This window comes from Drosophila guanche, unplaced genomic scaffold (assembly GCF_900245975.1).
Source record: "Drosophila guanche unplaced genomic scaffold, DGUA_6, whole genome shotgun sequence".
NCBI classification, from domain to species: domain Eukaryota; kingdom Metazoa; phylum Arthropoda; class Insecta; order Diptera; family Drosophilidae; genus Drosophila; species Drosophila guanche.
Genome location: NW_022995753.1, coordinates 688,636 through 710,838, shown reverse-complemented (window position 1 = coordinate 710,838; position 22,203 = coordinate 688,636). Strand labels below are relative to the sequence as shown.

Here is a 22,203-nt window from a genome sequence, read left to right as displayed (position 1 = left end):
GCCGCATGCCTGCCACATGTTGCAAGCGCTCGGCTCGCCACTCGATTCGCCTTCAGTTGTTTGTTATCGTTGGCAGCGAACGCGCGCACCAATGCCACGAGCCCGCACCCACATCGAGAGTCCCCGAGACAGTGTCTGCTGCCGATTGACCGAGAGGAGCCGGTCGCGGCTATAGCGGATCCACAGAGGATCGATCCACCAGATCTCAGCATAAATTCGCGACGATCTCAATTCGAAATAAAATCCGAAAAATTGTTGTTGTTTTTTTTTTGGTCTTTCTTTGTCTGTGTTGTTGTAGTCCCAGTGTTTGTGCCGATTGCAGTTTTAATCTAAAAATATAAAAACGAAATCTTGGAAAATTGTTTATGGCCCGATTCGGAAAGAAAATAAGAAATAATCCTACGACGCGAACTCCCCAGAAAGATATTGCGAAGCGAATGGGAAACCCGATGATGCCACCACTATCAATGGGGACCATGCGTACGTCTTACAACAATAAACAAAACCCCCGATTTCCCTTTTCCATTTTTCATTTTGCCTTTTGATTTTTTCTTGATAATCGTTTATTTATCGCAATGCAATTGTTTATTCGTATTGGCCATAAGATATGTTAATACGGGGACTGTGAACGGCTGGGGTGTATATTTTTTATCTACTTTATCCACAAAATGTTTCCAGAATAACAAAAAGGCGAGCGACCAGAACTGGCCAAGACATTGGCCATCTGTGGACATCTCAGTGCTTCGGCCTCCGCTTCTGAAGCCACAAATACTCGTTCAGATATTTAATTAATGGAGTGCGTGATTTTATGTTCACTAAGTTTAGGAAAAACATCAAAAGATATCAATATAAAAATAGTATGACAGGGAACACAATTTGAAATGCACAGAGCCATCAAATTGGGAGTCTGAGTATGGGCAAGAGATTTTATAAATAGATAAGATGTAACTTGCCCTGCATGGGAGGAGCAAGATGTACGGGGAGATTGTGAAAACTGTTCGAAAATTGTGTGCAAAATGCAGCACAATAATTTGTAATCCCACACCATTTAATACTCTTAATATTCATGGAAATGTAACCCACACAACCGATTTTCAATTAAAAAAAAGTTCCTTCAATTTGCATATTAATTTTCGGGTTACTTAATGGACCCACCATGGATGCTATATAGAAAAGAGATTTTTCCCGACTCAGTTTATAACCATCTCTATCGCTACCACTCCCACATCTCCTCTGCTCTCCCCGTCTCTCTTTGTATCTTTCTCGCTGGCTGTCTGTGTTAAATTTTTGTAATAAAATGTCATTAAGAGTAAGTGCGTGGTGCCGTTTAGATTTATGAGGTTGAATGAATTTGCCAATGGCTGAGGACCAAGTGTAAGACCCCCGAGCCCCGAACCCATCATCGATGGGTGGTTGTGGGTGTGGTTTGAGTTGCTGCGGTTTCGCTGGTCAGCAGCAGCACATAGTTGTGGCATGTGGCACAGAAAGTGAAACTGAAACTGAAACTGAATCTGGTTGATGTTACTGCCAAAAAAGTTCTGTTATTAGTGGTTTCCACTTCGACAAGCTTAGGCAAATCCCCTGTCATCGGTCGTCCCTGGATACCTTTTATGGCATGGAGAATGGTGGCTCATAGTTGTCCCCACCATTGTGTATCTTTGGAATTGATTGCTTCAGTGAAAATATTCAGGATACAGGAAATGTGTTCGTTTCTCGATTTAAGCTAAGCCACTCTGGGTGAGAGAGACAGAGAGACAGAGAGACAGGAAGGGAAAAGAGATCCTTTGAGAAAATAGCTACAAGCAAGACGGTCAGAGGGAAGCTTCAAGTACTTCATGGGAACCAAAACAATTCCCCCCAACTAAATCCAATTGAACCGTGGGCTTAAATCTAACACGACGATTAGCTACCAGCCACAAATGAAGACATGAAAAACTCAGGCAACCATCATGTGGATTCCCCTCACCACCACCGATTAGTGTTGTTTCCTCTACAAATACCAAGGCAAGTCGCGCAGTCTAGTCCGAGTTGCAAGCGTGAAAATTGTGGGTAATTGTGGCAGAAAAACTGCCAAAGAAAAACCGGAAAAAACAAATTGTAACTCAGACAAGGAGCACCCAGAAACACACACAACCAATTGTGCGTGGCCCAGGCTCACCTCTGCCCACACACACACACTATCGATGGCTGGGGGGAGAAATGTGAGAGGAAGCCGGGCAACCGATTTTCCACTTAAGAAGATGTCGCCCGCGGCATAGTGGCAGTACTCCTACTCATATGAGATGTATTGGGTGTGGGTTTGGGCAGCATCCTGTTCAAGGTACACCCGAGGGTACTTCTGCCATTCGTTTCGGATGGGTTATCTTCTTCAAAGTGCTGTCTTCTCCAATGTGCTCCCTTCACCCATGTGCTGTTGGTAATTTGAATACGGTACAATCATTACATTCAAAAGGGGAAAATGTTCTACAATTTCAAGAGCCCCAAATAGCATCCCCCATCATCCATCCGCCACATCATTGTCCAGAGTAAACGCTAATCGATGCCCACAAGGACTCGAATATCAGGCTTCTGGCGGATAGTGGAGGGGTGGGGGGAGTAAGCTTTTAAGTTGATCAAGTAATCCATACAATTTTATTTTTTACTTTATTTTATTTTTGAGGAAATGTGAAACGTCTCATAATTGAATTGTCCATGGAGCCGGCAAGTGGCGTCTGTCCGTTTGTCCGTTTGTCCGTCCGGCAGTGGCAGTCTTGAAATGGTTATGCATCATTAGAGCACAGCCACACCAAGCACTATCTACCAAAAACAAGCAGAAATAACTGTGGCCTGTGTGCGGTGGGCAATTGCTCTGCCCATGATTGAAGGACTCTACCCCCAAGAGACAGCAAGACCTTTGCACTAATGAACTGAGACAGGATTTCAGACTTCAAAGAGTACCAAAGCAAAAACAAACACATCAAACATGAATTTGTGGCAGTGCTTTATGACTTTTGATTAGTGTACATTCTTGCAATAACTTTATTAAGCTGAAAGAAACCATTATGAAGTCATACCACATGGCTTAAGGTTCTATTTCAATAGTTAAACATTTATTAGCCACACTTCTTCAATGCATTATTTTCCTTACTAAACCAAGACTTAAGCATAACCAACGCTGAGGCAGCTTCTTCAATTACAGCTGCCAAGGAAACCCTAGACCCCTCAGTTAATGGCTTACCAAAAGTTTTGCCTCGGAACTTCAATCATAGATACATTCCGCTTTCATCTAGAGCTCGTCGTACGTATGCTCATCGCAAAAGTTTCCAATAAGGACACTCACTCACTCACTCACTGGTCGTATTGAGTAACCCCATGGGGTGTGGAGGCCATCCTCAGTGGCTTACTCATACGATACGTCAATGCCAGACCCGGGGGTACATCTAATTAACATTTTTGGTGGAGCACTCTTAAACAGTCTTAGGAAGATTAAACACCCCGTGAAATCGGGTGATTCAGACTCCCACTAATTTCTACTTTGTGCCCCAATTAGGAGGTATCTTTTAGTCGTATTTAGAGCACCCGATTGTATATTTTTTGCTCAAGTGAAAGCAGCTGGAAAAGGGACACATTCGGTGCTTTGGTGGGGCTTTGGCTTGCAAGAGTGCTCGGAGAGATACCAGATAGAATATCAACATTTACATACACATATCTGTGTACGTGTGTGTGTGTGTGTGTGTTTGACCCCTGACCCTGCTGCCAAGTGAAAAAATGAAAAATGACAGGCGTGTGTTGCAAGTAATTCCTTGATTGAAACGCAAAGAGCCCGGATACCGGCAGAGAAAAAAAAGGACATATGAGAAAAGAAATCAAGCAAAGTCCCAAGCAAATAGAGCCGGAATAAGGCAAATGGGCCTAGAAACCGCTTAATTTCTAGTTTCTGTGTGTGTCTGGCATGACCTCTGACCCATGAGCAGCAGCAGCAGCAGCAGCAGCAGCTCCAATCCCCGACATTAACCATTTTGCCATCACATTTATATTCATTTGTGTGCGCTCCTTTTTTTTTTCGTTGTTGCTGTCAGCGGCAGTTCAAACAACCAAACTATTGACATGAACACCACCCCCCCCCCCCCCGGGTGGATTGATCCTAAGCCCCCTCTCACATTCCAAGTAATTGAAGATGGCAAAGAGAGCGAGTGGTATGAGCAGTGTGTGTGTGTGTGTTTGGATATGGATGATTAATACTCATGAAGTAATTACATTTGGGTAGAATGGCCAGGCCAACAGTTGCACATGTGCCACAAGGCAAAGGAATCCAATTTCGATGGGTTTTGATGGGTTAACAATTAACCCATTGGCATGTGCAGACAAACAGACAGACAGACAGACAGACAGGCCTAAGTATCTCTTGAGTGGTTCAAGGGATCAATCGGTTTGGGAATTCGGATTCAAAATTGCTGCCTCGTTGGGCCATTTGGACAAATGCTCTCATCAGAGATTTGCACTATATAAGAAGTACTTATGATTATATATACCTATAGATAGATTGCTAGAATGGGTATGGGCAGTGAGCACTTGGAGCAGGCATCTCCAGAGCTTCATACAAATATTTTTGTGTTTATCATTTGAGTTTTCTTTTTGGTTTTTTTGTTGTCTTGTGCTGTGTGTTGATTGGGCGCCCGCCCAGTTCGGAATATTGTTTATAACTTAGTTCTTCTTGGCCAAAGAACAAACAAAAAAAATCGAATTTTCCCCTTGGATTTTCGTTGCCCAATTCGAAGGGGTATACAAATTGCAAATTGAACTGCCACTGAATGTGCGTAGACTCCGGTCAGAGTTGAGTTCCAAATCTAAACAGTCCCGCGAGTGAATAAAACTATTGGAATTTCTCAGTGGCTGTATTTAGCAGAGGAATCCATCCATGGAATGATCGATACTCATGCCAGAGCATCGTTTAATATGATGGAAAACTATAGGTTTGTGTTTTTTGCTATTTTACGTCCAGTAAATCAGGCACAAATAGTTTGTTGAATGTGTACAAGTGCCACAAATGATGTGAGTCAGCGTTAGGGGTTCCATGAATCATCTGCAGCTGCAGCGGATCCTTCTCTTTGGGGATGTGGAAATGTAAACCAATGCCACGATCTGCACAAATATATGTAGCTGCCATAGAAACTGCGATCGATCCACAGCAATGTGTACAGATTCGAACCCACGTGGCAGCCAGTTGGACACATGATTGACTGATTTTTGCGAAATAGATTTGCTGTGAATCAGCCAAGTTAACGCATTGCAATTGCAGTCGAAGGTGTCAGCTCGGAGTTTGTTTTGGTGGCAAATAATTAAACTTGCGAAGCCCAAAGAGCCAACTATTTCCAGTTCACTGTGAAAGTGTTTCAGAAGCAAACTTCAAAGTGCAGGCTGGCTGCCAGGCCACATCCTCATCCACATCCACATCCATTTCTGTTGGACTCTGCGTCTATCAAGTTTTCGTTTCTTTTAATTACTGCCACGGCAAAGAAGCCACTCCACTGTGGCCACCTGTCCAGCGCCTTCTCTCCTGTCCTGGCCCAAGAACAAACTTTCTCCGGAGTGTCTATTTCCGTGCGTTTGCTTTCGGTGTGGGTCGACGAGGTGCATGAGGGTCAGGCTGCATAAACAAATGCCAGTCGATGGAGAATGGGGCCAGATAATGGGCTGGAATGACGGGAGCAGCCAGGCAGCAGCTATTGCAATTTATGAGCTACAAGGTTGTGAAAGCTTCTTTACTTTGCGAGAATCTTTTGCCATGCACCTGCGACCCTGGAGCACAGCACCTGGATACCTACCAGCAACTTTGCAACTGAAGGCCCCCCGGGCAACTGGTGGTATCTCGGGCCACCCCTCTGAGATGGCTCATCAATCATGAGACGAGTCCAAGACGAACATATCAAACATTTCAACTTGCGGCAAATTTGTTGACAAAACGTTGATATGCCATCGGCCATCGGAATCAGCTTGGGTCTGGATGCTGCTTGTGGGCCATTCCTTGCCATCATCCTAACCCTTTTCCCACTGTCGCTGTGGCGCACATTAGCAACACGTGTCCAATGCTCAGTGTCGATTGTCGAGTGTCCTCCGTGTCCTTGTCCTTGTCCTTGTCCATGCCTTCGGTCCGCGCCTGATGCTTCGCTTAATTACACTTTCATGGAGTCATCCTGCCATCCAGTCTCGTATCTCCATCTTCATCTTATTCCATTCGTAATTGCAATCCGTTGTCCTCGAACTCGTGTCTCTCTGCTCTTCCTTCTCCTCTGACGATTGAATTATGACCTGCTGCAGTGCCAGGAACTTGGGCATGTTCCGAGCCTGCAGTCCGGTTGTTCATCTCGATGGGCAATGGCATATGTACGCAAATTGTATGGAATTTTGTTCACAGGTTTTTCATTCTCATCACATCACAAATCATTTCTTACAGTGTCCGTTCGAAAAATTGTGCAATCCAAAAGGAAATTAGTTGGATTCTTCGATGCTGAGATGAGAACTTTAAAGGATATTGGGAAATCTCTTTTTGAAACCATTTATTTTCGAACTTTTTTAATGATTTAAACTGTGTCCCAAATAGACTGAAATAGTTACAAGTACAACCGAGTATTTAGTACCTTCCCAAAGGGTATTTTGTTGTAATCTTTAATCTCTCACTCCCACGTACTCCTTATTGTCGTTGTTTTTTTTTGTTGTCGGCCTGAACTTAATTTGATTTTCATTTGTTTACCTGCCTCAGTCCCATGCCATCCCGTGCCGAGTATTATAATTATTATTTTTGCCTTTTTCGCTGTTGTGGCGTGGCATTCACATTTGCTGTCGTGGCATCGTGTCCATCAGAAAGTCAGCCAGTCATGCTGATGGCGATGATGCGCTATCGATGGCCATTCCATTGGGAAGGGGCTGAAGCCCACGAAAAGTGTCCAGGCGGGCGGCCGTGTCGCCATCCGGGGATATTTCACGCACCATTGCATCGCCATTGGGCCCAAATGTACTGTGCATAATTTTTATTGCAAACAATTTTATTACACATTTTACATTTTACATTTTTACGCATACATTTTTGCAATTTGCAATCTACGAAATTCAACTTCAGATATCGAATGCTTCCCATTCATATCCATTCATATCCCATATCCTACACCTCGCTCTCTGGCCCCAATCGATTCCAATTCCGATTCCGACTCTCTCCTCTATCTTCGTTGAAATTGCGACGCATTAAGTGCAATCGTTAAAAATGATAAATGCACTGACAACGCCTGGGACCATAGAGAACGGAGGGGTGTGGAATGGGGGCCACTGTGCCGTTGGATATTGCAGTGCGTGTGTGTGGGCGCGTGTTGTGGGTTTTAGCACGTGAAACATCAACGAGCATCGCAACTGTTCGGATCACTCTCTCCACTTTGCTTTGCTGTTCTGTTCTGGTCTGCTCTCTGCGCGGAGCACAACTATTCCGGATGCTAATTAACCCATTCAATCGGTTAAACAAATATTTCGGACCCATTTGCTAAGCAAATTTATGAATCTTGTACAGCATTTGGCTTGGAAACAGATGTTTGCTCGCGCAATCATTTATAATATTTATTTTCTTTGAATTGGGTTAGCTGGTTTCCTTTCCACCATGAATGAAAAACTAAAGAAATAAATGTGCCTAGGTTTATGTGTTAATATTCGTTTACTCTGGCAAAGCTCTGCATGGGCAACTGAATAGAGATCAGCAATCAATATTTAAGTCCCGTTAATTACCGTCAAAATATTACAACAACTTTAATTGTCTCTCATAGCCCGACTGTGCATCGCTATGATGCTCTCCCTCTCTCTGCTACTGCATCTGCCATCAGCAGGCGTGGCAGCCGAAGTCACAGACGAAATGGCAGCCGACGTGAGAGTCGAAGCTGCAGTTAAAGCAACAAAAGCATCGCTCAGCGCGCCAGAAGTAAGAACGAAAACGGGTGTTGGAGCTTCGGGCGTGGAAAGAAAGAGCGCGTCATCTGCCGGCAGAGGGGTGGCAGTGATATCGCCGCTAAGCAGTGGTGATGTCGCGGGGGCGGAAATATTAGTGCCAGACGCCGGAGACCACTGCCCCGCGGGCTACTTCCACTGCAACGCAACAGCGCAGTGTGTGCCGCAGCGCGCCAACTGCGACGGCAGCGTCGACTGCGACGACGGATCCGACGAGTGGAACTGCATGAACGAGGTGGATGCCCACTATTGGGATCATCTTTACCGCAAGCAGCCGTTCGGGCGGCACGACGACAAGCCGATTGGCGAATGCTGTGAGTACCGTACCACTTTACCACTGTACAAATGACGCGAATGTGGATGCGAGTCAAAAGCAATTACGGCGTGGTGGCGTGCAACTGAGTGGCGCCATGTAAATTCGATAGTTGTCCTAATGGCAATTGCAATGGCATTGACTCATCACATCATCATGTCCATGTCATCGCTGTCTTTTAATCTTTTCTGTCTCCATACTTGCAGTGTGGCGCAACGAGAACTTTAGCTGTCCGTGTCGCGGTGATGAGATACTCTGCCGCTTCCAAATGCTAACAGCCCTGCCCATGCACTTGCCACAAAACGATCTGGCAGCACTGTAAGTAGAACAGTTTTGTTGGCTATTTCATCTCTTATTTATCTTGCATCTATGGAATGCAATATTAACTTTAAATAGATAGATAATATGAATCTTAATATTTGTATTTAACTTTTGTTTCATTTTCAGCGATCTAACAGGCAACAATTTCGAAATCATTCACGAGACGTTCTTCAGTTTCCTGCCGAATCTGGAGAGTTTGTAAGTCCTTATTGTATTTTTAATTTGATTTAAAGTCACCTTAAGTTAAGACGCACTGTCCAATCTTGCAATAGCTTTTGTGGTCCTTAATTAAAACTGGAACTCAAACTGGAATAAAGGCTGCTGCGGCATTCGCTTTGCATATTCAGGCAAAACCCTGGAGCAGTATCAAAACCCGTCTCGACCGCAACAAATATTAGCGCCATGCTGTGTCCTTAATGGTGCCCTTTAAGTAGTCGTCGTTGGTTCCCCAATGTCGTTGTCGGTGGTGTCGTAGTCCCAGTTGCAGTCACAGGACGAGTATCAGTGGTAGCCATCACACAGCTGGCTTACATACAAATTACGTAGCAACCAGACAGGCAAAGGGATAAGCGGCAAACAGATGCAGAAGCTGGCTCTTGGCCTCGTGTTGCAGTTTATGTGTCACTGGGCCAAAGAACACACTTCCTCGGCTTAAATTGGACATTCCAGCCACATGCTGGCCCATCTCATACACCGTCTTCCCATTCTCACTGCCAATGGGCAGGATGAGTGAAGGGATGGACATCGTTAAAGCTCAGTCACCCATTCAGAATTCAGTAGCGTTTACTCCTCCATTAAAGGATTGTTCAGCATAGGCCATAGCCCAAAGGGATCTTCCAAAAGTTCTCAGCCTTAGGCAAAAATAAGCATGTACAAGCGGAAAACAGACTTTAATGTTGTCCTTGAGATATTCTTCCTAATTGGCAACAAAACACTTGACAACTTTCGGATCAAGTGCATTTTTGAGAGGCTTTTTCGTCTTCTCAGTCTGCTGCGCATTGAGCTATTGGCTTAAGCATCCCAAAAGCCATTCGAATTAACCCTACATCACTGAGAATGAGGAGATCCTTAGACGACGTGTGAGATACTTTTAGAGCGCACCCAATTGATGGCAAGTGGCGGAAAGCGCGTTGATAGGAGCCCACAGGCAGGACATGTCTCTGGCGTAAATTAAATTGCCTGCAGGCAGCAACGCCCCCACGGAAAATTGTCAGAAAAACACACAATCAAATTGTATTGTCTGCATAAGTATATTTATGTAGCATGTGGCAATTGCATGGAGAGTATTTCTGATGAAATAATTCAAATTAATTTTAGCTCATGGGCAGCTCTGAGCTTTCAACTTTACGCTTATTTTGGAATAAATAATTGTGGTCCACAAAACACATTCAATTTTGAATTGAATTTCAAATGGGTTTGAGAACAATTCAAGACCCAAACAAGCGCCTAATGAAGAGAGAATGTCTCGACGGTCTAGGGCCCGGATTATCTCTTGTTTGCACATACAAATGAGCCTCAAGTTTTTGGCCCAAAACAATGTCACGCGAAAAACAAAGGGCAGGCATTATTTTCCAAATCTTATCCGGAACGTTGGCAACGGGGCAGCTGCGGGTGGAGTGGAGTGGAGTGGCAAAAGTTGTGTCCTAGCAGTTTTCAGCCTACGCTCTCGCTCCGACAGTGTGCAAACTTTACAATTGAATTTCATATTTATTACGTTTTATTCAGTCGCATGTCTTCTCACTTTCAGAGTCCTGAAGTTCTGCTCAATCCGTGAGATTGCCTCGCATGCATTCGATCGCCTGGCCACCATACCGCTGAGGACTCTGTGAGTAGTGGCCGAACATCATGGCGCTCCCTACAATAACTCACAATTAACAGTCTTATTATTTATGTGCACTTAACATTGCTATTTTCCTGTTTGTTGTTGTTGTTTCGCTCACTCACTCACAGTTTACTTTTGAATAATAACTTTTTGTTGCTCTCTGGTTTCCGGTTTTTGCGCTTTTTTAACGCATTCTTCCAGCTATATGGACGATAATAAATTGTCGCATCTGCCGGAACATTTCTTCGCCGAGGGCAATCAATTAAGGATTCTGTAAGTATCCCAGTATCAGTGTCGTCGATTGTTCATTAAGTCTCACTGGCCATGCGGTTTTAAACACTCATTAATGCCATGTTCTTAATGATTGAATAATGCTCTTTTTTGTGTGGTAGCCTGCCTTATAACCACGACCCACACTGTATCGATTACAGTGCCATTCCTTATGTATGCCCGAGGCTTTTCTGGCCATAAGCTGCGGCTTGCAGGCGCCCCAATTGAAATGGCGAATTTATTGTAATAAAATTCATTTGGAAAAAAAGCTTATGAAATTATTACCAATTTATGCGCTGGCGAACAAATTCTAATTGAACGTAAATCAAATTAGATTAGGGCTGATTAAATTGTAAATATCACATTTTTTTTCTAATCGAAATTTAAGCCCAAAAAAGACACCCAACAAAGGAAGTGCAGTGACCAGTGCCGGGCTTTCATTCGGGAGTGGCCCTCGTGTCAGGGGCCCATTAGTTTTTGGGCAGCCCGAGGCTGGTATTCATAAATGACAAAAATCCAGTAATTGCCAATAAACGCAGGGTCGCCCCGATTATATCGTCTCTGTGTATGGAATGTGCGCAGCCCTTCGACACACACAGCACAGTCGATGCTAATCACAATCATTGCTGTCAGCCTCTGTGGGTCATAAACTTGGCCCATTGTGTTATGTCCAGAGAGTGAATCGGTGGGACTGGAACAAGTTGGGGTTGGGGGCACCAACGACAGACAATGTGGCACAATTCCGGCCGCTCTTTGTTGTGGCGCTTTCGTTGTCCTTTTTCCCCGTTTTGTGGGCATAAAAATATTAGCACAGACGGTAAAAAGTTTTCAGCTTGTTGTGTGCACTGAGTCGAGCGGGAGGGCTGCCCTCTTGGCCCATTCCAACAGCCAACAGCAGTTGGCCAAAAGGCGAGACGGAAATGCCCTCGGTTTGTGGCTTTGCTCTGGAAAGATTCACTCAAAAAAGTGCTCAATGTGACTCTGAAATGCTCTCGAATTGGTGCCTATTCAATATTAAAGTTCTAAGAAGAAAAATGTGCATCAAAGATGAGAATCAGTTGTGATCCTTTTATAACTTGTTTCGGCTTGGGTTCAGAGACTTTTCAGATTCATTGGCAGCTTCTTGAACAATTGAACAGCGTTAAAAATCATCATGCCCCATCTGGCGGCATTGGTACACCCTAACAAAATAGTATAGACAAAACCTGGCGACACACAAAAACACATAAACAACTCAGTTACGACTCCGAGTCACAGCTGCACTTGGCATGGGACGGCAAAACTTTCACTGCCCTTTTGGCCAGTTGACAGTTGCAGTTGCAGTACCGTGGAGCAGATATGTATGGAGCCAAGTGGAGGAGTACGCGTGGGGGTTGTGCCCCATTGTCCTGCATGTTACTTGCGCTTAATGGCTAATTAAAATCTAGATATATGCTCCGACTTTTGGCTCAGTTCTGGTCTCCATGGTCCATTGTTGCAGCGGCTTTTGTTGCCAAGTGGCCCTGCTCTTCTGCATTAAAATGAGATTTTGTGTAGTTTTTCTTTTGCCTTGCCATTCCGTTGCAGCATTTTGGCACGCAACCGACTGCACAGCCTCAATCGGAGCGATTTTCAGCGTTTGCCACATCTGCAGGAGCTGTAAGTATTTGATAAGCGACAAAAGGAAGACCCCAGCGAAATCTCTACTGCCTTCTTTTAGGGATCTGCGTGGAAATCGCATCGAACACTTCAAGGCCGATGTCTTCGCCGAGCTGCCCAGTCTGGAAGTGCTGTAAGTATTCCTTCCGTCAGTTTTCCCACTGAACTTCTCAGGTTTTGATCGCCCCAAAAGATATTTGAACGAGAATCGCCTTCAGCTGTTGGACCCAGAGATGTTTCCCCGAACCTTGCTCAATCTGCATACCCTGTCCCTGGCCCAGAACCAAATCGAGGAGATAGCCGCCAACACATTTCCCTTTCCCCGCCTGCGACACTTGTGAGTCCCGCCCACAACTCCAGCCCCTCCAGTTGGCCCTTTAGGTCTAAGCATTTCCATTTTCCATTTGTTGCCGCTTCTTGCAGATTTCTGGCTGGCAATAGACTGTCCCACATACGAGACGGAACCTTCTGCAATCTCAGCTATCTCCAAGGATTGTAAGTGGAGTTTGGGTAATAAAAAAACAATGAAAAATGGAAAGATTCGACACAATTGCAGCTCAAATCTCGTTGATTGTTTCGGGGTATCATTCGTAATTAAAATATAAATTCCATTCCATTACCACACGGTAGGGTATGTCCCTGTCCCACTCCTCAGATTTTCCATGTCTGCCCGTTTCGTGTCGGGTTAGGGGCCAAGTGTCATTGGGATTTATTGCCGTTTAAGTTTCGCTTCGGGCCGAGGAATTTAATTTATCAATAATGTTTTTGTTGTTGTTGTTGCTGTTTAAGCGGTGGGCAGGGAGAAGGTTGAGGAATGCAAAAGCTGACAGTTTTTCATTTGCAAAACCCAAACCCAAGCCCAAGCCTCAATCTGATGCCTGCCCTGCGCCCCTTCACATTCCACGGCCCGTGGCTCAAGCAACTTTCATTTGACGACGGCCGAGGCTGGAAATGATTTGCATGCAAACGCAAAGAAACAACGGAGAAGAATAATAGAAAACGGATGGGCAAAAAATATTAGCAAAAGAGGAACAAACAAATGCCGAACGTGTGAGTAAAGGCAGAGATGGGAATGGAATGGAAAGGAATGGAATGGAATGGAATGGACAAATATACCGCATACGTGCTCCGGCATCAATGGCACAACTTTAATGATGAAACTTTGAGCCAGGCAAAAGGCAGCGGCCAGGGTGGGGGGGTACTCTAAGCTCCCAGCGAATCCCAAATGCAAATACACACCATTTACCTTGGCGCGTGTTGAGCAATATCCAAGCAATATCCAGCAAAGCACCAGGCCATAGCTCTAACTCTCTCCCCCGTTCCCTCTGTTTTTGTGTCTTGCAGGCAGCTGAACGAGAACCGCATCGAACGATTCGACCTGGGTGCCTTCGCGTGCCTCGAAAATCTGAGCTCGCTGCTGCTAACGGGCAATCGTTTTCAGACCCTCGATCCGCGAGTCCTGCAAAACCTAAGCAGCCTGGACTACATGTGAGTGGAGGAGCTGTTGAAGTGCTTATTTACCTTTTATTCATCCCCATTCTGTCTGCTCCTGTCAGTTACTTCTCGTGGTTCCATTTGTGTCGTGCCGCACTCCATGTGCGGGTCTGCGATCCGCATGGCGATGGCATCAGCAGCACCTGGCATCTGCTGGATAATCAGATACTTCGTGGCAGGTGAGTGCATGGCCCCAACATTTAATCAAGCTAAAAGGAGACAAAAAACCCATAAAAGCTCTCTCAAAGGGTGGCGGGCAGAGCTTAAAAGCAGAAGAACACTTTACAGCTCTCTCGAAGTTGGTGCAGATTCTGGTGGTGTGATTCTGACATCAGTCCAATGGGACGGAATGGGAGGACAGTGTCCTCGCAGATCATCGCTTTCGCTCAGCATGGCTTTTCTTTTACCTAATTTAGAGACCACAAATGTGGCAGCAGGGAAATTTGTGCCCTTTGAGATCAAAGTATAAGTGGGAGCTGAGGCAACTTCGGACACATTTTTCACTGGCATTCGTGTCGTTATTCCGATTTGGACTCATCCCAAATGTTTCCATTTTAGCTACTTGGCAAGGCAAATATATACGCAGCAGGAGTCGTGCAGTGGCAACCGGCAACCGGCAACCGGCAGTCACTTGTCATCAACTGGCCTGAGTGATTATCTGGCTGCCTGCCACGGCGTCGTCTTCGTCTTGGTCGCAAAATGAAAATTACGTTTTCAGCAGCAGGTTATTTTGCTGTTGGTTCTATGTACATGGAATACGGCGCTTCCCCCAAGTGCTGCACATCCACCAAAAGCAAACAGCAGCAGCAGCAGCAATGTGTGTGAGGAGAGACGTGGCACGACAGACTGACGACAGACAGCAGACAGCAGGCAGTCAGCAGAAGGAGCCTGGGATCCAAGGACACGCTGCTGACAAGCATTTACTTTGTGCTTAGTAAATTATTTCATTATTCCGTGTTGATGTTTTCATACAAATTAAACACTTAGGGGGCTTTCAAGTCGTTGGAGCGGATCCTTTTCGCTCCCAGCTGGTGGCTGTACTTTTATGGGCCACCTGCGAACGCTATCTCTAACTTGCAGCTGCCCTCTGAGCTGGTCTGCAGTTCTAGCAATTTGCCAACGGACATAAAGCTGCACTTTGGTGACCCCGATATACAAAAGTGGCAAGTGGAAGCTGGCAATCTTTCCAAGTCTGCGTACACATTTCAGTTGATTGCATTTGTTTGATTCATCATTCAATGTGCCATTCCTGCAGTCTGTGCATGTGCCTGATGATTGTCAGTCACCAGACACCTACTTGGAGCGCTGGCAAATGAATGGGAAGCGGAACAGCACTTGCTTGGCACTGGCATAAGTTACAGAGTTGGAGGCAGACTCCAGCTCTTGCTTTCATATCCGTAAGCATTGCGGCAGTGTCAGCAGTTGCTGTGCCAGAGCAGCATCCTTGCAATAATGAGGCACACAGGCATTGGCAATTGTACGGGTCACGAAGTCACAGAAACCAACACACCAACCACACACACAAAGTCAAAGGACAAAGGACAAATAGGGGGCTGTGCTGCTGCCACGGTGGTGTCTTACGTTTCCTTTAATTGCCCCAATTTATGGGCATTCGGCATTCGGCATTGGTACATTCATTGGTCCGTGTGCATAGAGGGACAATTTGTCCAGGCAAAGGTTATGCCCCCCCCCCCCCCCATTCACCCATCACTTTGTCTCTCTTTTGCAGTGTTTGGGTGATGGCCTCCATTGCCGTGGTGGGCAACCTGCTCGTCCTCCTGGGCAGATACTTCTACAAGTCACGCAGCAATGTCGAGCACTCGCTGTATCTGCGCCATCTGGCGGCCAGCGACTTCCTCATGGGCATCTACCTGACGCTGATTGCCTGTGCGGACATCACATTTCGCGGGGAGTACATCATGCACGAGGAGGCCTGGCGCCACAGCTCCATCTGTGCCTTTGCAGGTAGCCAACCAATCTAGCAATCCATTCATCATCCTTATCCTCCTTGTCTAATTTCACACTTACCTGTGTTTAGGATTTCTGAGCACCTTTAGCTGCCAATCATCGACGCTGCTGCTCACGCTGGTCACCTGGGACCGCCTGATGTCCGTCACGCGGCCCCTGAAGCCACGCGATACGGAAAAGATTCGGTAAGCTTGTACCTAATTTGCTCTAAAATTAATAGAACAAACTAATGAATGGCGTGTGTAGAAACATCACTTAATCTAGCTTACAAGACTTACCAAGATCCGCTGCAGAACCCTGTGCTTTGTGGATCGTGAATGTGTGAATACAGTACGTGTGGATCGTGGGAGCTAACAGTCCGCTTTCCTACAGCGCTAACAGAGCAATGGACTCTACCCTTAGCGGACTGTTAGCGGAGAGGGGAAACCGGCTGTTGCGCTGTGCTGTCAACAGCGCTGAACAGCCATTAACAGAAGGGAAATCTTCAAAGGGGAAACTGAACTACAATATAGAGGGGAAATCGTGTGAGCAAAAACTCAGTCAGTAGCTTGAATTAATCAGTCAGCTCGTAGCCCCGAACGTAAAATTCTGTTATTTTGTTGAAAATTTGGTCCTGAAATTTGTTCAGCTTTCTGGCCAGCATGTTCGAGTGCACACGTTGCCGCCATAGAAAGGGAGCGCTCAGCTCTGAGCCAGAGTTCGAGTTGGTGGGACCCAAGATGGGTCGAGAGGGTCGACACATTAGGGGACTTTCGGACACTTGCCAGGTGTGCCATTGCCTCACCTTCTTTGTGCAAGCGGCAGCCGAGGATAGAGCCGTAAGGGAATGTTATATCTTGGGCATCTTCATCCTCATCCTCATCCTCATGCTCATTCTTCTCCAGCGCAGTGTATCTCTGTTTGAGTTTCATGGCATTCCGCGGCCGCCACTGCCGCCCTCGTCGCAGCACATTCCCCAGCGCAGTGTGAACCCCTCCAGCTGCAGTCCAGGGGAGAACGCCGCTTCCGACAGCTCCGACAGCTCCGACAGCAGTGAGAGCAACCCCAACGTGGGCGGTGCTGCAGCAGGCGTGGATCTGGTGCAGATCATGCAGAAATTGACCAACATAGAGCGTCGCCTCGATGAGCTCGTGGCACTGAAAGGCGCAGCAGACGCCGAGGAGCAAAGAGACTTCGAGGAGCAGAAGAATATGGCCAAGGTGCCAGCTCGTGTGCGTGAAGCAGAGCCAGGGGAGCCTTTCCAGTCCATTAACCATTGATTATATTTTTGGAATTGCTTTACTCGTTGCTTGATTGATCCTTGTTCGTTTTGGGGGTTTTCCTTGCAGCATTGTTCTGCGCCTGCTGCTGCTGTGGGGCGTTAGCTTTGGCCTGGCGGCGGCTCCCTTGCTGCCCAACGCCTACTTCGGCAGCTACTTCTATGGCAACAATGGCGTGTGCCTCTCGCTGCACATCCACGATCCGTACGCCAAGGTGAGACAGCGCCAGCTCCTTCCTCTTGGTGCCATATAATTGTGCTTGGACTGCCTTTCAGGGCTGGGAGTACTCGGCGCTGCTGTTCATTTGCGTCAACACCCTGTCGCTGGTCTTCATACTGTTCTCCTACGTGCGCATGCTGCAGGCCATACGCGACTCGGGCGGCGGCATGCGCAGCACACACAGCGGACGCGAGAATGTGGTGGCCACGCGGTGAGTCTGCTTCGGCGATCGAAGGCCACACACTTGACTCCTTCATCCCGTTTTAGTTTTGCCATCATTGTGACCACCGACTGCGCCTGCTGGCTGCCCATTATCGTGGTAAAGATTGCCGCTCTTTCAGGTGAGTGAAACACAAAAGTTGCCTTGCCCTTTCCCCGTCTGACTGCCTGCAGGTTGTGTCATCTCGCCGGATCTGTATGCCTGGCTGGCGGTGCTGGTGCTGCCGGTGAACTCGGCCCTCAATCCCGTGCTCTACACACTGACGACGGCGGCGTTTAAGCAGCAGCTGCGACGCTATTGCCACACCCTGCCCAGCTGCTCGCTGGTGAACAATGAGACACGCTCCCAGACCCAGACCGGCTACGAGTCCGGCCTGAGCGTGAGCCTGGCTCATCTCGGCGGCACTGCCGGCGGTGGCTCCGGTCGCAAGCGTCTCTCACATCGCCAAATGAGTTATCTGTAGACACACGCAGGCAGACAGCGACCGACTGGCCACAGTGGAATGTGATAAGTGATTTAATAGTTACATTTTAATTGTAATTCTATAAATACATATTCAAAAGTTAGTCTGCATCCATTTGCATTTGAATCTAGCTATTAATTAACCCAAAACAAAACACAACAAAACAAAACAATATCCGATCCCAGCCGAACATCAAATTTGGAATTTTCTGCATTTTGGAGCTGTTGATATGGCGGCCCGAGTCGTTGTATCCTCCGCTAACCCTGCGACTCTGTGGCTATGTTCACTTGCGTGAGCACATAGTAGGGTCCCTCATTCACGTAGGCTGTGAAGCGCACCGTCTCGGTGGCGGTGAACTCTTCGCTGCCTGCCAGCAGTCCGATGATCTCCCACTTCAGGAACTTGACATCCTTGTGCAGATCGCGCTGACGCGACACCAAATGCTCGACGGCTCCGCCAGTGCGTTGCAGTGCCGCAATGCCCCAGCGGTAGGTGCACAGGGTCTTGAGGAGGGTCAGAGCAGCGATCTGCAGATCGTCGAAGGGTGTGTTGTACAGGTCCATGATGTAGTTCACCTGCTCGCCACCGGCAAAGCTCTCGTACCAGCGGCTGACGATTGCTCTACAAATGAAAGGAGATAATGAGACAATGTCTTTGCTGGGCCCTGGACTGATTACTCACGTAATCTCCGAGTTGGGGCGCGTCTTTGTTGCCAGTATGACATCCAGGGACTCGAGCAGACGGATTTTCACTTGCGGCGACAGCTTTTGGACGTAGACGCCGAGAGTTTTGAGCGCCAGCAGCATGGCCGGCTCGAAGCGCATGGAAATGAGAACCTTGCCCTGAGGCGTGCTCGTCAGATTTGCCAGCGTTTCCATGGCCGTGGGCAGGATGCTTTCATCCTCGTGCTTCAGCTGATCGAACAGACACTCCACCATGATGGGGTAGTCGTTGATGATCTTATGCGGCTGCACAGCGCCGATTTTGCCAAAGAACTTCATGATGTTCGGAATGAGGAGCATGTTGAGCGGCTCCTGCTCGATGCGCTGCACCCGAGAGCTGATCACATCGAACACGCGGCGGCGCTCCATGTAGGTGAGTCCGTGGTTCTGGTCCGCCAGCGGCACCAAAATCTCCATGACACTGGCCTGCAGCAGCACATCGGTGTTGTGCAGCTCGGAGAGGGCCACATCCAGGATAAATTCGACACTCTTGAGGGAGCCGGCATTGCGCTTGGCCAGCATTACGCCCAGCTCGTAGGCGCGGCAGCGGATGACGTCATTCTGTTGCAGCAACTGCACCAGTTTGGACTGTATCTCGGCATCGTCGAGGCGCAGGGTGAGGACAATCGCGAGAACGCTGATGGCCGCAGTGCTGCACTCCGACTCGGGCTGCTTCAGCTCGTCCAGCACGTAGATGATCAGTTCGTTGCTGGGCAGCGGACGTACAGTGCTTTCGCGGGACTGGCGGCGAAGCTCACGCAGCAGATTGTTGAGCACAACCGAGCGCACGCTGGCATTGGGATGTGTCAGCCCGCGCTTGAGCAGGCCCGGCAGCTTCTCGTCCTCGGTGTTGATTTCCAGTGGCTCGAGACTGAGGCGCAGTAGCTCTACGGCCGCATCGACCACCGGCTGGTTCAGCTTCTTCTGCTCATCTTCGCCGGCAATTGTCGCGCACTCGTACAACTCCGGGCAGTTCAAGAGCAGTTCGACCGTTTCGCGCGGCAGAGCTGCCGACTTGCTGATGGCCATGCTCATTTTGTTTAGCGCCTCCAGGCGATGCTCCGTGGACTTCAGTGCCTTAAGGTTGGCCACCCACCAGGTTGGCTCCATTACTTGCGTTTTTTGGAATTTAATTTCTTTTCAAAATGCAGCGAAACAGCAAAACACAGCCTATCGATACACAATGAGTTGAATAAATTGGAAAGTATCGAATCAGCTAGTGACGTCTTTTTGATGACGTTTCGCTCATCGATAGTTTGATGCGACGTAACATGTAATATATGCTATTATTAAATTAACCCTCCATAAATAGCAAAAACACCACTTTAGTTCTAATTTGTATTAAAAATTAATTCAATTAAGTATTCCGATATCCTTAAAGTGAACTCTTAAATTAAATCCAGACTGTGACTCGTTACTTAAAAATACTTTTAATGATATCTCGCGACTCATCCCCAATGTAAAGTGCAACCCTGCTTTGACGCCATCTTACAGCCAATTTTTTTTTTGTGTGACGCGTTTTTTTAATACGACAAAAAAGAGTCAAGTTTCTCGTGTAATAGGCAAATAAAAGGTGCACCCAACTTAGCAAGTCAAAGGCGAAAATGTCGCAACGTTTTGCACCTGGCCAAGCGCCAGTGCAGTCGCGCTACCAACCGCCACCGCCATCACCCGGCATGCGTCCCTATCCACCGCCAGGAGCAACTTTTCCGGTAAGCAAAGAAAAAAAAAACTTCATCGATTGATTCCATTCGATATGCTTTGCCCGAGAGAAATTCCTTACCGAGTGTTTCTCTGTGTTTTTGTTTATAGCCGCGCGGTTTTCCGCTGCATCCGAACACAACGCAGCCCGTTCCAGGGACGGCGGCACCTCCGGGAGTGCCCGGACCCGGACCTGGACCCTCGTTGCTGCAGCGCGCCTCACAGCCGGCATTCCAGAGCGTTCTGCGTGGCACAGGCGGCGGTGGCGGTGGCTCCGGTGGCGGCAGCAAGCGCTCGGCTGAGTCGCGCAACCTCAACAGCGGCGCCGGCAAGGGAGAGTTTGGCGCCGCCAAGAAAAAGAAGAAGCTGGCGGACAAGATACTGCCACAGAAGGTGCGCGATCTGGTGCCAGAGTCGCAGGCGTACATGGATCTGCTGACGTTCGAGCGCAAGCTAGACGCGACCATCATGCGCAAGCGCCTGGACATCCAGGAGGCCCTCAAGCGGCCCATGAAGCAGAAGCGCAAGCTGCGCATTTTCATTTCGAATACATTCTACCCCTGTAAGGAGCCCTCCAATGAGGGCGAGGAGGGTGCCGTCGCCTCCTGGGAGCTGCGCGTAGAGGGTCGCCTGCTGGAGGATGGCAAGGGCGATCCCAACACAAAGATCAAGCGCAAATTCTCGTCGTTCTTCAAGTCTCTGGTCATTGAGCTGGACAAGGAGCTGTATGGGCCGGACAACCATCTCGTTGAGTGGCACCGCACACATACCACACAGGAGACAGATGGCTTTCAGGTGAAGCGGCCGGGCGACCGCAATGTCCGCTGCACCATTCTGCTCTTGCTCGACTACCAGCCGCTGCAGTTCAAGCTGGATCCGCGGCTCGCCCGCCTGCTGGGCGTCCACACACAGACGCGTCCGGTCATCATCTCGGCCCTGTGGCAGTACATCAAGACGCACAAGCTGCAGGATGCCCACGAGCGGGAGTACATCAATTGCGACAAGTATCTGGAGCAGATATTCAGCTGCCAGCGCATGAAGTTTGCCGAGATACCGCAGCGGCTCAATCCGCTGCTCCATCCCCCAGATCCCATTGTCATCAATCACTTCATCGAGAGCTGTGCGGAGAACAAGCAGACGGCCTGCTACGACATCGATGTCGAGGTGGACGACACGCTCAAGAACCAGATGAACAACTTCCTGATGAGCACCGCCAGCCAGCAGGAGATCCAGGGTTTGGACACAAAGATACACGAGACGGTCGACACCATCAATCAGATGAAAACGAATCGTGAGTTCTTTCTCAGCTTTGCCAAGGATCCGCAAATGTTTATCCATCGCTGGATAATCAGTCAGACGCGTGACTTGAAGGTGAGTTCATCTCTTGCACGCAGTTCAATCCCAACATCAGCTTAAACTTTGCTCTTCTTTTTGCTCTGCTATAGTTAATGACGGATGTTGTGGGCAATCCGGAGGAGGAGCGACGCGCCGAGTTCTACTATCAGCCGTGGACGCATGAGGCCGTTTCGCGCTACTTCTTCACCAAAGTAAATCAGAAGCGGGCCGAGCTGGAGCAGGCAATGGGCATACGCAATGGCTAGGCAATGCAGGCAGTGCAGGCCTCATCAAGCAGGACAGAACCCAATCCCACTCCCCATCTATGACTCTTTTGTTCAGCGCATCTCCTCCTTACCCAACACACAAATAAAAGTGGCACAAAAATAATTCTAGAAGCGATCCCGTGTCCTGTATCCAGCGAGCGGGAGAGCGAACCAGTTGTAACCCATTGAAAATACAAGATTTTTCTTAGACTACATCCAAGCGCCTCTTC

At 47.8% G+C, this 22,203-nt stretch overlaps 4 protein-coding genes across 4 annotated transcripts; 3 read left to right on the top strand and 1 right to left on the bottom strand.

The window, feature by feature from the left end:
• Positions 1-75: 75 nt before the first annotated feature.
• Positions 76-18,053, top strand: LOC117588468 (relaxin receptor 2). The gene is made up of 18 exons (XM_034279759.1): positions 76-480; positions 7,785-8,276; positions 8,482-8,593; positions 8,723-8,794; positions 10,344-10,421; positions 10,620-10,691; positions 12,255-12,326; positions 12,388-12,459; positions 12,520-12,663; positions 12,750-12,821; positions 13,671-13,814; positions 13,883-13,999; positions 15,550-15,785; positions 15,859-15,973; positions 17,117-17,261; positions 17,323-17,477; positions 17,534-17,607; positions 17,660-18,053. The coding sequence occupies exons 1-18, from the start codon at positions 366-368 to the stop codon at positions 17,947-17,949; spliced, it is 2,577 nt and encodes an 858-aa protein (XP_034135650.1). The 5' UTR covers positions 76-365; the 3' UTR covers positions 17,950-18,053.
• On the top strand, positions 16,362-17,062 carry LOC117588470. The gene is made up of 2 exons (XM_034279762.1): positions 16,362-16,606; positions 16,673-17,062. Exons 1-2 carry the CDS (start codon positions 16,430-16,432, stop codon positions 17,045-17,047), a joined length of 552 nt encoding a protein of 183 aa, XP_034135653.1. The 5' UTR covers positions 16,362-16,429; the 3' UTR covers positions 17,048-17,062.
• Positions 17,990-19,857, bottom strand: LOC117588469 (26S proteasome non-ATPase regulatory subunit 5). The gene is made up of 2 exons (XM_034279760.1): positions 18,631-19,857; positions 17,990-18,570 (listed from the first exon to the last, which is right to left on the bottom strand). The coding sequence occupies exons 1-2, from the start codon at positions 19,779-19,781 to the stop codon at positions 18,207-18,209; spliced, it is 1,515 nt and encodes a 504-aa protein (XP_034135651.1). The 5' UTR covers positions 19,782-19,857; the 3' UTR covers positions 17,990-18,206.
• A 299-nt stretch (positions 19,858-20,156) lies between these two features.
• Positions 20,157-22,102, top strand: LOC117588369 (brahma-associated protein of 60 kDa). The gene is made up of 3 exons (XM_034279584.1): positions 20,157-20,383; positions 20,484-21,743; positions 21,818-22,102. The coding sequence occupies exons 1-3, from the start codon at positions 20,276-20,278 to the stop codon at positions 21,971-21,973; spliced, it is 1,524 nt and encodes a 507-aa protein (XP_034135475.1). The 5' UTR covers positions 20,157-20,275; the 3' UTR covers positions 21,974-22,102.
• Positions 22,103-22,203: the final 101 nt, after the last annotated feature.